Source organism: Cavia porcellus, unplaced genomic scaffold (assembly GCF_034190915.1).
Source record: "Cavia porcellus strain 051 isolate PalLab524CR breed Dunkin Hartley unplaced genomic scaffold, mCavPor4.1 scaffold_23, whole genome shotgun sequence".
Classification (NCBI taxonomy): Eukaryota; Metazoa; Chordata; class Mammalia; order Rodentia; family Caviidae; genus Cavia; species Cavia porcellus.
Window position 1 is genome coordinate 17872899 of NW_026947506.1, and position 17044 is coordinate 17889942.

The window sequence follows — 17044 nt, forward strand, 5'->3', positions numbered from 1 at the left end:
TGGAGCCAGGATGTGATGGAATGGCAGGAAGAAGGTAGATCTTGCTTTTTGCTTGTTCCTGTTTGCTGTTTGCAGCCACAATGGACTGCAGTCAGCCATGCCCTCCTGTCTTGGAGCCAACTGAGTCTGGACTGAAACCTCCAAAATCTGTAAGAAATAAACATTTCCTTTCCCAATTTGGACATCAGGTATTTTGTCTCAGTGAAGAGCATAAAGTAACTAAGACAAACACACACACACACACACACACACACACACACACACACACACAAACACACACACACACACACACACACACATACAATTATACCCTTTAGAGCACTTTCCCTCCCTATAATTATCACAGTATCCATTATCCATTTAGGATCTATTATTTTTTCTGTGTTTTTTACACTAGAAAGACAATGTGATATTTACTAATGGAACTCTTGTTTATTTCACTTATGAGGATAGTCTCAAGTTGCCTCCATTTACCTTCAAAGCCTGCAAGATCATCCTTTTATAGCTGAATAGTATTCCTTTGTTTAAAAATACCTCAACTCTGTCACTGATGAGCATTTTGGTTGTTTGCACCATTTAGTGATTACAAATTATGCTGCTATAACCATTGGTGCAAATATATCATGGCCTCATTCAGTTTTGGATCCACATGTGCATCCACTTTTCTACAAATGAGTCAAGATTATCAGCCTTCCTGCCAGAGTACTATTCTGTGGTATAAATATACTTTGTGTTTCCTTTATGAAATGCTTATTTCTTCATTTCCTTTCATATTAAAACCACTCAACGACTCCTAATAGTTCAATCATATTAAAATCTGGGAAGTCTCTATTAGTTTTCATTTTTTAAAAATTTAACTTCAAGGAGATAAAGACAAAAGGGGACAAAACAAAGCATATCAGAACAGAACAATGTAAGTAACACAGGGTTTAGAGGACAATAGTGAGTCTGTATTCTGCACCTCTACACAAGGCAATTGTGAGAATAACAGGCAAAACTACCCAAGCTATGCTTATTCAGGGTCCCAAGTAAGAGCAGAAGGAATTGCATAGTTTGGTCATATAAATACTCAATTTTGGTGATCAAACATCCTGAACTGGTCTTGAATGTTATGATTTCTATCAAAATTCTTGTCTTCCGTGTTCTAAGCAGAAACTCATGCTGCAAAAAGTATAATGTGATATAGCTTTATCCATTAGGAGACATCCAAACATTTCCAAAATCTACCCACAAGAAATTCCCAAAGGCTCTTGAAATACATGGACAGGTATTCAAAGGAATCCATTTCTCTGGTGCCAATTTCTCTGTTGGTTACTATTGTCTCATTGTTGAAACAAAATATTTGACCTTTAAATTAGGGACCCAAAGATTAACTCAGTTTACCATCTTTGGAGCCTTCAGTCTATAATCCACAGTCTACAAGTCAGAATGAAACATGGCAGATGGTATCAGATCTCAGCAGCAGAAACCAGCACAAGCAACAGCAGCAAAAGGAGAAGAATCTTTAAGTCACTTATATTTTATGTAGTCCACTCAAAAATTTGAATGTAGCACTTAAACCTAATATCCTAGATTTGGATCATGAGTCATTCAGGCACACTATAAGCCTGCCTCCATGATTGCATGGGACTTTGTGGAACCACCAGACTCAAGCAACAACGCAGGTTCATCCAGAGAGACAACTGTTATTGTATTAATCTCTGATAGTCCTTTCAACATAATCCATATGTACTGCTATATTAATATTGGCATGCAAAATATGACAGATTTGTTTCTTTAGGTACACCTAGTGTATTTCTCTCTCTGTCTCTCTCTCTCTGTGTCTGTCTGTCTGTCTGTCTCTCTCTCTCTCTCTCTCTCTATATATATATATATATATATATATACATATATATGTGTGTATATATATATATACATATATATGTGTGTATATATATATATATATATATATATATATATATATATATATGTATAGCAGGGTGTGAACTCACAGACCTGACACTTGCCAGGCAAACATGTATGCCAGTGAGTTAAATGAACAGTCCTATTGTTTCATAATTTTAATATCTGAAACTAACATAATTGTTAAGTATCAGTAAAATACAAAAATCAGTACAGTACAAAATTATATATTTTCTGCCCTCCCTTGGACATCTTTATGTTCTAAATACTCTTTAAATTATGATGACTTTGTCTTATTTTATTTCTGTAAATTTTGACATTTCCAATATATGCTAAATGACACTACAAATACTCCTGCATAAGGTGAAATGAGTTTCCTTATGCACAGATCTTTTTACAAAAATGCACCGCCATACTCACAGTCACACATACACCCAATAAGAGTGTCGTTAAGCTAATAAAATTCTACCGCGTCAACTGACTTTCAATTAAATGGTAGAGGAAACTTTATTCAGAAAATTGAATAAGTGTCTTCATTAGGTACACTAGGGAGGTTTCTCATTAATGAAATATTTGTCAGTCTTGAAAGAAGAGCTTGAACAGGTTTCCATCTAATATTTTGTGCAGAAATTCTGGGTTTCTACAATGGCCTTCGACAATGATAAATCAACGGTGGGAAACTTGCTGCTACATCTAATCCATCAATTGGGCAGCTGTTACAGTCAGTTGGCCCCAAAATAGACCAGATTTTTTTTTGTCTGAACTATAAGTAAACAAATAAAAAGAATTACATAGCATACATCTCATAAAAATAATATTACTGTGTCTTTTGAGACCAAAAGATGAGATCAACAGGAATTGACAGAATGTAGACAGTAAATTGGAGGAGAAGGAGGAGCAGGAACCTCAATGATTCAGGCTTCATGTACTTTAGGAATCAGACTCAGGTGCCCTCCATAGTGTTCAGACAGCTGTACTCCAACTGCCTTCTCTGGTGGCCAGATCCCTCTGCCTGAAGGTGCCTCCCACTATGGTGAGAACCGTCTAATTCTCCTGGCATCCCCCACCATCTCTTACTAATTTCGATGATTCACTGTCCCAGTTAACTTACATATTGATAATCAAGATATTTGTGTTTATAGTAGAATGAAGGAAGGGGAGTGGGTCCCTCAGCTTCACTGTGTCCAACTGTACTGCCACCTGGAAACTTTGTTAATCTGTTTGCTTTAGTCATCTAAGTGTTGAAATATTTACCCGAATGTCTTGTATTTTTATATTACTTTATTTTTATATCACTATGGACCTGTTGAAAACAACTGGGGTGCTACTCACATGTGTCCTTAAAGGCCCATGAAATTTAAATGTCCAGAGTGGTTCCAAAACCACACCAACAATGATTGTTGTTAAAGGTAAAAGGATGGTACCCAGGCATCTTTGGATGACACAGATAGGCTGGTGAGGTGAGTTCAGTCTTGCCAAGTGCAGTTGGACCTTGTTTCCTTAAAAGGACTGAAAATTGATGAGAAATGCTTGTTGGTCTTCTGCCATCAACTAGTTTTTATAGCATGAGAAATCAAACAGTGGCATTTTCACTAGAATCTTTTGCTATTGTTTAAAACACATAAATCTACGAGACTGGGATTGTGATATAGGGAGACAATTCTTTCCTGGGTGCAAACCACTTTTCAGTCAAAAAGATTCTGAAAGAGTGACACCAGCCTAAGGAGTTGATTATGCATCCCCAAGACCACTTGCAAATTCTTAAGAGCCCACCTCCCTCTCTTGCCAGAGAGCTAAACTAGACCTTAGATCACAATGATCCTGCCTCCAGCCACCTAAACTGCAGACCTTGCATGGCTTCATTTATCTTTGCAATTAAAACTATTTGTGTGTATTTGTGCTTCATTTTTAATTTCTATCTCTCCAAAATCATTTGACATTAAGTTACTGTGACATATACTTGCACTCTAGGAGTCTCAGAGTGTGGCACTGGTCCTGCACAATTGTAGGCTCTAATACACTCTGCTTCATTTCTTTCAACAAGTGAAATTTTCACTATGTCAGTTATTTCTTTGTTAGTTAATTTGAGGTAGAGATGGAACCCTGATTTTAATATGCAGATTTATTTTAAAAATAGCAATAATTTATATTTCCAAGAACAAAACACTTTATATTTGAATGTTCTGCTTTGTAGGAGGTGTGGTTAATGAGAAGATACTGCGATAGCTCCAACACAGGCAGCTAGTTTGTTATGAACAGCTGATGAATCTTAATATTTTTAAAAAGCATTTAATAGTAAATGTTTATTTTTCCTCTCAGTCGCTTTCCTTTGCATTTTCTGGTTTTAAAGAAAAGGGAGAAGGGAATGTAAGAGAAATAAATTCATCAAAATGCTTCAAAAACATTTCTGACAATATTTAAGGACCATAGACCTTGTGAAGACAAATGAGTGAAATGCTCTTTAGCATTCATCACTGTTATCTTGTTGCTGGAGCCCTCAAGAAAGACAGATTTCTGTGAGTGAGGTTGCAATGTTGAAGAACACACGGGTGTATGAAACCAACAAGTGCAGGCAGCATGGGGAAGTGTAGAGCAGAAGAGCCTCAGGGAGAGCCTCCTGCCTCTTTAGAATTTATACAAGTTGCTATCTCACATTTGCATTCTCATAGAGTGCCATTAAAGTTGATGTATAATTGAGGGCTACACATTTTTATATCACTATGCACCTGTTGAAGACAAGTGAGGTTCTACTCTCATGTGTCCTTAAACGCCCATGAAATTGAAATGTCCAGAGTGGTTCCAAAACACCACCAACAGTGATTGCTGTTAAAGGTAAAATTGTCAAAATAATCATCTTCCACATAAAACTCCTAATGCCTCTTTTATCCCCCATCCCTCATTTTTAAGATAGGAAAAGAATGTATATTGTGTTCTTGCAAGCAATAACTGTTAACAGTGTAAGGACTCCCTTGGATTTTGTACAACAAGGAGGCATGTTTACTAGCACCTTTATATTGGCAAAGTTGAAAGGATTAAAATTTGCTCCCCGAACATGAATTCTTGTGTAATACACAAATTGTCTCTATTATTTTTTTCTCTAACTTTTCGTTTTTCTTAAAATGGAACACTTTTCCCTCTCTTTGACCCAGGAACGTGATGATTGGTATGCTCCTTCAGAGGCAGGCAGTTCTTGCACTATCACTGCTGGGATGTGCAGGCCAGTGCCTGGAATGCATGGCAATGTCCCTCTGTCATACACAAGGGAGCAAAAAGATGCTTCACAGGTAATTCCTTTCGTCCAAATGTTCAAGTCCTGGGTGTTGTTCTTCTCCCATTCCTGAAGTTGATTAGTGCGAATATAAATCTGGGATTCCAGCACATGGGTGGGCTTCAAGGCATCTGGCCATCCTCAAATTTCCCCAGACTTTTAACTATTCAATGTACAAAAAGGAAAAGAACTCACACAACTGCATAAAGTAAGATTAAACTTTATTCATGAAAAAAAAATGAAGGAAGAGACAAACGTCCTACTTTCTTATGGCAGATCTACCCCTAGGTGTGTCTGTTTTGCTGCTGAATCCTTTGATTTTTACTTTGGGATCAACACTGCAAAAATTAGCATGCATTATATTGTAAAAGCCAGAATTCTGATTACCTCTAACTTACATTCTGAGGACTTTTCAAAAGTTACTCTCCTAAATTTTAAGTTCCTATCTGCTCATTATTAAAATTGAAAATTGGTACCATCTATTCCTAGGGACAAACAAAATTCAGTGTTTCCTTGAAGAAGTGTGAACACTCCAAAGATTGTCCTCTCTAGCAAAGGCTCAGTGGTAACCACTGTGACCCCTGTTTGTGGGAGATAAATGGACAGGTTGGATATTAGGACAGCCTTACACGCTTATATGGGGGTCCCAGGAAAGCACAATGCATGGAAGCCAGAGACTGGTAGGCTTCAGCCACCAAATGAGGGTGTGACACCACTAAGGACTTCCACTCCTCAGTCTCTAGGATGTCAGAAATATGCAAGTTGATGAAATCCACTGCACAAACTTTCAACTGATGTGCACTGTGGAAGTCAGCCAAGATGAGGATTTTGATGACATTCTTCACAGAGAGATTGCAGCAGAGGTGTTTCTCACACATGAGCTTCAGGCACCCCAGGCCATACCTGTCTGCAGCTGCCAGCAGATCAGGTGCCATTCTGCCAAGGTTTGGTGCCTTTCCAGTGTACATGAAGAACATTATTTCCTTGAAAACTTCAGGTTCCATATCACTGATTTCAACTCGATTGTTTTTGCTCTCCTGCATTTCATGTTGAAACATGGCCTTGAAAACTGGAGAACGAGCTGCTAAGATGGCTTTGTGAGCCTGGAATTCCTGGCCAGCCACAAAGAAGCAACAGTCTGCCAACAGGGAATTCTTCCACAGCCCTGCTAGATCACTTGCTAACCAATTCTCACAAGCCTTCACTATATTCTTGTGATTCAGGCTAAAACTGTCGGTAGTGTCTTGTGTCACTTTCACCTCACAGAAGAGGGTCAGCTTGTCATCAGGGAGTAGCCCATTGGTTGCATCCAAAAGAAAATCTCTAAGGATGAATTTTCTGAATCCCCATTCTGTGCCTGGATCAAATCTCTGAATTTCTTGACTCGATAGACCTTTGGTGTTCTGTCCTTTATCATTCACAATATAAAATGTGAATTTTGCCCAAGCTTCTCTCATCGGGCAGCTGATCAGTGCCAGACATAGGGACAGGTAATCTTTGCTTTCTTCATTGATCCCTTTTGGATATACTCGTAAGCACCATTTCAGGTTACCATTTGCTTCAGGTGAAAAGGTTGAACTTTCAATGGCACTACCTATTTCCTTTAGGGAAAAGCTAAAGTTACTGATGGTCCACATGTAGGAGAATTTCACTACTTTGATCTCTGTGGCATGCTGGTTCTCAGCTACTGGCCCACTGGACATTTCTTGAATTCCTGACAGCACCAGTGTGAAAGTGAAAGAGGGTCTCCCAGGTTTTCTTTCTTCACCAGACTGTAGACATGTCACTCTATTCAGCAGATCCAAGACAAGCAGGGAGATACGGCAGTCACAAACTAGATAGCCTGATGTGTAGATTTAAAAAATTAATTAATCAGACTTACATTTACCAATATTTACTTAATAATTAGTCACTATTCAGTCCTGTCTTGATTCCTTTAAAAAACAATTCACTAAAGAAATCCCCTTTTTAATATTTTTTGAGTACAGTTTGAGTTCTTCTGGAACAGATGTAACCCTTCCTTTTTTGCTTCCTTTTATGCAAAGGACTACAAGCAAGAGACACTTTCAAATTTCAAACAAAGAAATAAATGACAAATAAAAAAGAAATTCAAAAGTAGCAAAAAGTAATCTTTTTCTGTAGTGAGACAAAATACTGGTGGTGTAAGTATTAACTTAATCTGTTAATTTGAGTAAGCATGCCTAACTCCATGGGATTAGACCCACCCTAGGGTGGATACTCGCCTAAGTGGTATAAAAGGTGGGGATCCACCCTAGAGTGGGTATTCCTATGCTATTTAAATCCATTTGAGTTAGGCATGCCTTAATCAAATTAACACATTCAGTTAATACTTATACCACTATATATGCATATAATTTTACCACTCAGATGACTGTGGCATGAGAATCACTAAGCATTGAGTAGAGCTGGAACTCCACAGCAAAATTTAGTCCTACAAGCAGCAAATTACATTATTAAAAATCTACCTTCTGATGACATTCTATGACACAGTGCATCTTGTTTTGTTTTTTACTACTGGAGATTGAGCATAGAGACTGCCCACTGAATTACATGTCTTGTCCTTTTATTCATTTTATGGTGTTGAGATTCAGTCTAATTAATTCACTAGGCTTCCAAATTTGGGGTGCACTTTTCAGAGACCTCCTACGTAAATCCCCAAGAATGCTGGGATTACAAGAGCAAGCTAGCGTGCCTCTTGGTCAACTGTATCACTAACACCTTCCCATTGCTATTAACATTCTGAAGCAGTCCATGTGTTTGACGGGTAACTAGAGTGTACTTCAGAGAAACTGTGGCTCTGAAGCCATTGTTATATGGGCCAAATGAAACACCTTTCCTCATCTACGCTTTTGGCCTATGACACTGTATTGTACTTCACACAGAATTTTGGAATTTGATGGGTTAAAAACCTTCCTCAGGATAAGAGAAAAAATGCTGTACCTCTCTCTATTGTCCCTGCTCTGGCATTAGGAGCCTGTGATTTGACCAGCAGATGTCTATCCCACTCACTTGCTCTCCTTTGCTCCCTCTTTGATCCCAAATAACTGGGACAATTCTCTTCAGTATTCTCCTGGTTTATCAATCCTTTGTCCTCCTCTCCTACATGAGAGCAGCCAGGCTAATCTGGGTAACTTCCCCAATCCATCCCATTTGATTCATATAGTTGCAACTGGGAACAAATAGTGCACCTGGAATCAACCAAAGTCGCTGACAGAGGGACCTGGGTTCCCTATTCTCATAAGCAGTATGCACATCAAGCCTTCTAGAGGAGTCATTTACTTGTGCCCTTTGGCTGGCTGACACAGGCCTGCCACCACTAGGGAAGATCAACAGCTGAAGAAAAACTGAGGCTCATGGAAGAGAAGCTTGCCCATGACAAGGGAGAATTATTTTTCAGGACAAGTGACAGAAAACTGTCCTTAATGACATCATGCCAATCTTGGAGCTCACCCACTGTCTGACTCCCCTTAAGCATGTCCAGTCAGTATTCTTATTGCTTTCTAATAGTAATGCCATGAAGATGAATTAAAATGAAATAGTGCTGCTTCCACAAGGGCTCCTTGTTGATTTAAATCTAAGATACTATGATACAGACCAATGTAAACTACCTAAATTATCCCTACCTGTGACTGGCAGTGCTCTCTAAATAAACAGATTTAGTGCAATGTAATCAAATCTGCAAAAAGTTCGAAGAATACTTACCAAAACTGCATGCAGAGTCACATATGGGAGACACAAAAAGTCTGTTGTCAGGCTGAAGACACAGAGAATCCTGTTGAAGGCTTGGATCTGAGTTGAGAAAGGTGTGATTTCTTCTGGAAAAGATGTAACTCTTCATTCTTGGCTTCCCTTTTATACCACTTAGGCGAGTATCCACCCTAGGGTGGGTCTAATCCCATGGAGTTAGGCATGCTTACTCAAATTAACAGATTAAGTTAATACTTACACCACCAGTATTTTGTCTCATTAAAGAAAAAGATTACTTTTTGCTACTTTTGAATTTCTTTTTTATTTGTCATTTATTTCTTTGTTTGAAATTTGAAAGTGTGTCTTGCTTGTAGTCCAAGCAAGCCTTACACTTTCCATCATCCTACTGCCTGAGACTGTTGTGTTCTGGGACTGTAAACAAGGCCACTGGTCTTTTTCTTCTATTGCCTAATTTCTAAAGAGTTAAAGCACGTTTCTGAAATTTGAGTATTCATGAATCAACAGCAGCTAGGCGGGGTGGTACACACCCCTAATCCCAGCACTCCAGAGGTTGAGGTTGGAGGATCCTTGCTAATTTAAGACCAGTGAGAACTATATAGCTAGATCATTTCTCACAAGGACATATAAAGAATCAACAGTAATCAAACTATGCATGAAGGAGGGAAAGAAATACAGAAAGACTTCTGAAGACTTGAGAGGAATTAAACTCCCATATCATCATAAAAATTCAGAAATTCTACAAAGGGAAATGTGAGAATATAAGGCTGCACTGCAGGAATCTTTGTGGATTTGAAGTTCCAAGTAAGAGTAAAAGGAATTGAATAGGCTGAACCCTATGGACACTCAATTCTGGTGGCCAAAACATGTGTTTAGGAAGAAATCCCCATTTAGGAGAAACTTCTGTGGAAGTACAATCCTACCTGAGTTTGTCAAGAACAGAAAGTGCCAGTGATTCTGAAATTTCAGTCCTAAATAAAGAAGAAATTTTATAAGCCGGGCATGGTGGCTAAAGCATGTAATCCCAGCTCTTGGGATTACCCAGGCTCAGGTTGGAGGATTGTTATGAATTGGAGCCCAGCCTGGGCTCCAAAGTGAGTTCAAGGCCAGCCTGAACTGCATAGCAAGACCCTGTGTCAACAAAAGACAAAAGAATGAAGAAAAAATGCTATGAAAACAACCAAAATGTTTATTGGAGGATGTGTCCAGCTACTCTCCTTCCACTTTGCCTCTACTAGAGAAATAATTATCTCATGGATTGTGTGTGGAGGATATCAATTGTAGGGTTACATTCATGTTTGAAGACATAGGATCCATTTACACACACACACACACATACACACACACACATACATATACACACACAGATATTCAAACACACACTTCATGTGCCATGAACAAGCTAAAGCAAGCAGTTCATACAACTCAATGTAATGCAGTGGTATTATGATGATAAACAAGAATACAAAATAGAAATAAGCCACTGCATATTGGAGGTACAACCAAGTTACACATTTGGGAAAAAAGTATATTTTTAATAAAATATAGGTGAAATTTGAAGTAGTGTATCAGATAGAAAAGCTCTGAACATAATGTTGAAAACAGCACAATAACAACTTGAATATCCAAAAAAATTATCAATTTCTAAAGACGCTAAAATACCATTTTACAGGCTGCTTTTTTTTTTTTTTTTAAGGAATGGTGTTGGGGATTATACCTTGGATTATCATACCAATTCAGATTGTTTTGTTTGAAACAAGGTCTCACAAAGTTCCTAAATTGCCTAGGCTTTATCAAATATTTTAGTAAACCTATTTCACTACCAGGTGGCTGAGATTACTTCGGCACAGCTAAATTGAAATTCTAAAACCAAATATCTCCACACAGCACTTTTATCTGCCACTTCAAGTACCTTTGGATTGACTGGTCACATGACTCTGTTCCAGTTAATCCAAATCATCAATCTGATGAGATTAGGAGTCTCTGACTTGGGAACTACACTTCTGAGGGGACTCATCCATGGATGTTCATAGTTGAATGGGCTGTTAAGAGTTGGGGCCCCCTGGAGCTGAGTTGCAGTGGCTGTTCCTGGGGTGGGGGAGAATCTCTCACTGCTCTTTCTCTTTGATCCTTTCCTTCTTGCCATGAAAACGACAGATTTACTCTACCAGGAATTCTTTCACAAAGTTTCTGCCTGGAGCCACCTAAACTCTGAAGACACAAATCAAACCCACCCCTCCTGCTTTATGTTATGTGTCAAGCATATTTGTCTCAACAATGGAAATGCTGACCAGGGGCTCAGTAGTTTGCACAGCTGCCTGAATTATTGCACATTGCCATGGTTTTGGTATGGTTTGAAATTTTTTTTGTTTGTTTTTGGTACTAGAGATCAAATTCATGACTACATGCTTGAGAAATAGGAGCTTAGGCTACTGAGCAAAGTCTTGTGCTGATTTGAACTCTTAAGTTTCATTTTCCAGGAACTGGGTTCATAGTGTAGCAGTAATAGAGTAATGAAACCTTAAAGAGTTAGAACCTACTACAAGTTAATTAGGATATCATAGCACTACAATCAGGGGTAGAGAAAGTCTGGCTCACTCAGGGGAGTAGCTGAAGCTGAAAATGGATCACATGTGTGGCCAAAGCAAGGCTAGTAGGAAGAACAGGGTCTTCCTGAGTCAACTCACAGGGCTTACTGCTCTAATTTGAAGATCATTGTGTGCCTGAGACAAGTTATAGGGATAAGTTCTTAGATGGAGAGGTTGCACATGATACTGAATCTCCCAATGCTACATATAAATGTGCTACATCCAATGGAATGTGTCTTCCTCCTGCTCTTTCTCTCTCTCCTCCTGCTTTGTTGTAATTTCTATCAAGAAAGAGGCCTGCAAGTGGTCTCAGATTTCTGTACTGTGACCCTTGTGCTTTTTTCCCCATGCATACACCATTTGTATCCTAGGAAAATTGAAAGTTGCAACTCACTGGCATGGGTCCAATTACATAGGAATGAATTAATCTCCACAAGAATGAGTCATAACACTTGAGACTAATGCAGGCCATGAATAATTCAGTAGTAATAACTACTGTTATATCATCCATCCCTAGATTAGACAAATAGATGCCTGAAACATTCTCTTAAATCTCAAAAGCAATGAGCTAAGAAAATTACTTCAGAAACTACACTGCTTCATAAACGTTATTATATCAGCACAAAACACACAGAAATACCAGAATTCTTTGAAGAAATGACTGATTCCACATATAGGGTATAGAAAAGATAAATGTCCCTGAGATGACTTCTTGTGTTTAAACCCACAATAAAAATGAATAATGATGAAATACTCTTGTCTGTAAGAAATCCTAGAGAAATTATGTGGATCCTTTTCATTTGCACACTTCCAAATAGAACCCAATCTCATCATCACACTCGCTGGACAAAAACCTTAGATAATATGGTTTATCTGCTCAAAATGTGCTCAGCTAAACACTAGAAAACCAAAAGTAGAATAGATACTGGTGCTGGTAAGCAGTTTCTCCCCTGTCAGGATTTATGTCTGTGTCCCCCAGGCCTCATGAGTTTGCATTGTTTATTTGTGATTGGTTCAATGCCTAGTGCTTGAATTGATGGTGTCAGTGCTCCACACACATAGGGGTGGAGCCAAGAAGTGATGTAATGGCAGGAAGAAGGTATGTCTTGCTTTTTGCTGGTTCCTGTTTGCTGTTTGCAGCCACCATGGCCTGCACCCCAGCCATGCCCACCTGACTTGGAGCCAACTGAGTGTGGACTCAAACCTCCAAAAACTATAAGAAATAAACCTTTCCTATTCCAGATTGGGTTTCAGGTACTTTATGTCAGCAACAAGTAAAAAGTAACTAAGACAGAATTTGGTAAACAGGAACAGGGCCATTTGCTGTGAATTTACATGACCATGTTTTTTGAGAGGCTTAGGAAATGGCTTGTGAGCCGACTTTGGAAAGGTTCAAACATGTCACCTGGATGCATAGAGCTGGAACAGCTATGGCTATTCTGTAGAAGAGATTCTGGCCAGAGCTCAGGAGACCATCAGGCTGCTAGAAAGCCTCATGGTAAAGATCAGGCTTGCGAGGTTTATGCTGGGAAGAAGGACTGCATTAGTTGTTGGACCCCCTCATGGTTTGTGTTATGGATTGGCAAAAAGTCTGTCTGCATTTTGCTCCTGCCTAGACACTTTGCCTGAGCCTGTGGCAAAGGTCAATGGACTGATTAATCTTGAAAAAGAAATTAAAAAGCAATCAAACCTTGAGGCTGTGGCAATACTATTGTTGGGGTCTTTCAGCCAGCTATATGTTTCAAATCAAGAGCAAAGTGCCCAGCAGGATAACTTACAATGCTGTGAGTTTGGCCAGAAGGAAAATTCCAGAAAAGCTGTGTATTGTAAAGACAGAGTTGAGATTTTGATTGTTGATGGGAAACAGAGAAATAAGAAAGATGGCCCCTGGGCATCCCAAAAAAGCCAGTCCCCACCCTTTGCAGCCTCATGTCAAAGATGAAAGAATTTGTTCAGAGGAGAAGGCTGCAGAGCACCATGCTCCATAATGGCAACAGAGGCCACATGAGGTTCCAGAATGGCGGCAAGGTAGAGAAGATTTACTCACAATCAGGAAAACTGAGCCCTGTGATTCAGGCAACTGACCCCTACAGCCAAGAGAGAGAAAAGCCTGGCTACTGCTTCAGCTAGCAGCAGACCTTGGCAGCATCCAAAAGGTGCTGATTTTAGGTGCAAGGAAAATGCACGAATTCTGAGGGTAAGATGGCTTCCACCTTGATTGCAAAGGGCCTCGGAGACCAAGCAGTCTAACCCTGGGAGGGCAATTTGTGAAGATGTAAAGGGGAAGTGAAAGGTGCACTGGAGACCCCAGTAGTTTGTAAAAGCCAGGAACGTGGATGATCCAAGGAAAGCAACAAAGAGCGAGCAAAGGGGATTTAAGAAAAAAGCTGCAGAAGCTGAAATCCCAGGAAGTGCCATGGGGGTGGAATCACCCAAGCCTTTTGGAGCTTGTAACCAGATTTCTTCAAATGCTGAGCATGGAACTCTAGGACTTAAGGTTTGTCCTGCTGGATGTTGAACTTGCTTTGTTTCCAATGCTTTATATTCCCCTGTTTGTAATTTTTGGAATGGTAATGTTTGTCTTGTGCCTTTGCATTTCAGAAACGCTTAACTTTGTTTCATTTGTACAGGGGGTTACAGTTCAGAGTTTGCCATAGATGTTGGAGGAGATTTGGGACTTGGACTATTCAGCAATGCTGAAACTGTTAGGACTTTGGCATCTCTTGGAGGTGGACTAAATGTCTTTTGTATAAAAGATGTACATGAGTCTAGGGGGCCAGGGGTGGAATGTCATGGTTTATGTGTGTGTCCCCCAGGCCTCATGAGTTTGCATTGTGTATTTGTGATTGGTTCATTGCCTAGTGCTTGGATTGATGGTGTCAGTGCTCTACCCACATAGGGGTGGAGGCAGGATATGATGCAATGGCAAGAAGAAGGTATGTCTTGCTTTTGGCTGGTTCCTGTTTGCTGTTTGCATGCACCATGGGCTGTGGCTAGCCATGCCCACCTGCCTTGGAGCCAACTGAGTGTGGACTGAAACCTCCCAAAACTGTAAGAAACAAACCTTTTCTTTCACAGCTTGGCCTTCAGGTATTTTGTCTCAGCAATGAGTAGAAATTAACTAAGACCTACACCTCATACTCTTCTATTTAATAACCAAATATAAATTACTGGGTGGACATTTACTCCAAAAACTTAAAGAAAAAGAGATAAATAGCATCTAGTTTCCAATGTAAGTAATAAGATGTGGACAAATTTCCATATATGTATTACATAAATATTAAATTTTAAACTTGGAAAGAAATGATTAAGGATAATAATCAATTATAAAAAGTTGTAAATAAGTTAGCAGTTTCCCGTGTCTTTAAGTGATGAAGTGAATGTGTCCCAGTAAAAGAAAAGTGGTGGCTGAAAATGATGGGCTCAAAGACCCCAATGACTAAGCGTTTAGCCTTTTAGTTCAAAAGCAGAGCTGGATCCTGAGGGTATATAACACTTCTGAGTCAGGTAGAAAACTGGAACACACATCTGAGTATGTGAAAGCAGACAAAAGAGAAGCTTTTGAAAGAAGCAAGTGATATCTGTCTGTGAAGTGGTAGTCTTTCTTCCTTTCTTCTTCTTCCCTTTCCTTCTTCCTTCCATCCTTCCTTTATTAATTCCTTCTTTCTTTCCTTACTTTTTTTTTGGTTTTTGATCCAGGTTATTATAAAATGCCAAATGTCCTTGAAATTGCAGTGATTTTCCTGCCTCAGCCTACTGAATGCTGGCAGTATAGATGTGTGCTACCACATCCTGCAACTCAGGATTCTTGTTTTTGTAAATTTAAGGGGATAAAATTAAACACAACAAAACAAAACAAAATAGAACTTAGAGGAGATTTGCTTCTATTATCACTTTGAAGGCCAATACTTTTATCCGTGTTTTGCTTTGTTCTAAATAATGGTGTTATTTTAGCCTGTTTGTTTTAACTTAGCTTCAATATCTGAAAATATGGACAACTTTTTTGAAGTGAACTAGAGACTCTAGGCCAGTCATTAGTGACTTCCCTGTTGTCTGGTATCGAAGACCTAAAATGCCTCTCTTATTGTGTTCAGATCAGTTTTATATTATGTTTTTTTATGACTTCTCTGTAAGCCAAGGCATGGACAAGTATTTGGAATAAAACAAGAGATGATTTTATAGATGGTGAAGATCTGAGTTCATCTAGCTTTGAAATTTATATCTCTTACATTGCTTTCTTATGTCCTATTTTGTTCTATTTCGTTGTGTTTAATTTTAACCCCTTCAAAATACAAACACAATAATTCTGAATTGCAAGGTGTTTTAGCACACATCAATAATCCCAGCACTCAGGAGGATGAGGCTGGAAAATCATTGCAATTTCAAGGCATTTGGCATTACATACTAACCTGAATCAAAAACCAAAAGAATGAAAGGAAAGCAGGAAGGAAGGAATGGAGGAAGGGAAGGAGGGAAGAAGGAAGGAAGGAAGGAAGGAAGGAAGGAAGGAAGGAAGGAAGGAAGGAAGGAAGACGAAAGGAAGCCAGGAAGAAGGGCTACCACTTCAGGGATAGATATCACTTGATTTCTTCCAAAGCTTCTCTTTTGTCTGCTTTCACAAACACAGATGTGTGTTCCAGTTTTCTACCATCCTCAGTTTTGACATTTTCTCATTCTTGAATTTGCCTTTGGAGGTGGTTCCCCATGCAAACTTGTTGTTTTCCAGCTAGGCCTTCCATCAAGGATTCAATAGAAGGAGACCTGAATCCCACCTCACTGTTTTCCAGATGGCACATTAGAGATGTACTGAAAGTTTTTATTGTATCTATTTCTTTTGAATTTGTTTTATTTTTTTTACTTTCTTGTACTACATACTTTTCAGGCATATTGTTCACAGTCAACATAGAGAATGTGCACCTGTGCATAAGATATCAAAATTATGCTTTATGCCCATGTTCTTCTCATCTGCCTTCATTCAATTTTACCTTCACCATTTACAATAATTTCCATTTTATAACTCAATCATTTCTTCATTTCCTTTCCTCGTCCTATTCTTTTCTTCTCTTCCCTATTTCAAAGAATTCTTCTTAATTCTCAACATTTATCCTCTATTGCATTCCTTAATTAACTTTCCATGCATCCAACAACAGAAACAATATGATATTTAATCTCTGGTGACCAACTTCTGTCACTTAGATTTATTTGTATTGAAATAGATAAAGAAAGAAGAAAAGAAAATAGAAAAAAGTAGAATAATAAGGAATTCAAAAAATTAGCACTAAGAAATACCTAGTTGATATATTACATACTGATCTATGAGAATTAGTTCTTCAAGTTGCAAAATCAAAGCATAAAATATGGATAAACACTCAAACATTGAGAGTGCAGACTGTCTGTTCAGTTTTCCAACCAAAATTTAGTAACATGTACGTCTATATTAAACACTGTCATGGTTTATGTCTGTGTCCCCCATGCCTCATGAATCTGCATTGTGCACTTGTGATCGTTTTATTGTCTAGTGCTTGGATTGATGGTGTCAGTGCTACACCCACATGGGGGT

The 17044-nt window shown here is 38.8% G+C and overlaps 1 protein-coding gene across 1 annotated transcript; it reads right to left on the minus strand.

Annotated features, from left to right (window-relative positions):
- Nucleotides 1–5622: 5622 nt before the first annotated feature.
- On the minus strand, nt 5623–6873 carry LOC134472348 (speckle-type POZ protein-like). The gene has a single exon (XM_063233682.1). The coding sequence runs from the start codon at nt 6871–6873 to the stop codon at nt 5785–5787; it is 1089 nt and encodes a 362-aa protein (XP_063089752.1). The 3' UTR covers nt 5623–5784.
- Between the last annotated feature and the right edge of the window lie 10171 nt (nt 6874–17044).

Bases quoted from the DNA above. Each gene is read 5' to 3' on its own strand.
- LOC134472348 (XM_063233682.1), bottom strand. From the start codon at position 6,873: ATGTCCAGTGGGCCAGTAGCTGAGAACCAGCATGCCACAGAGATCAAA.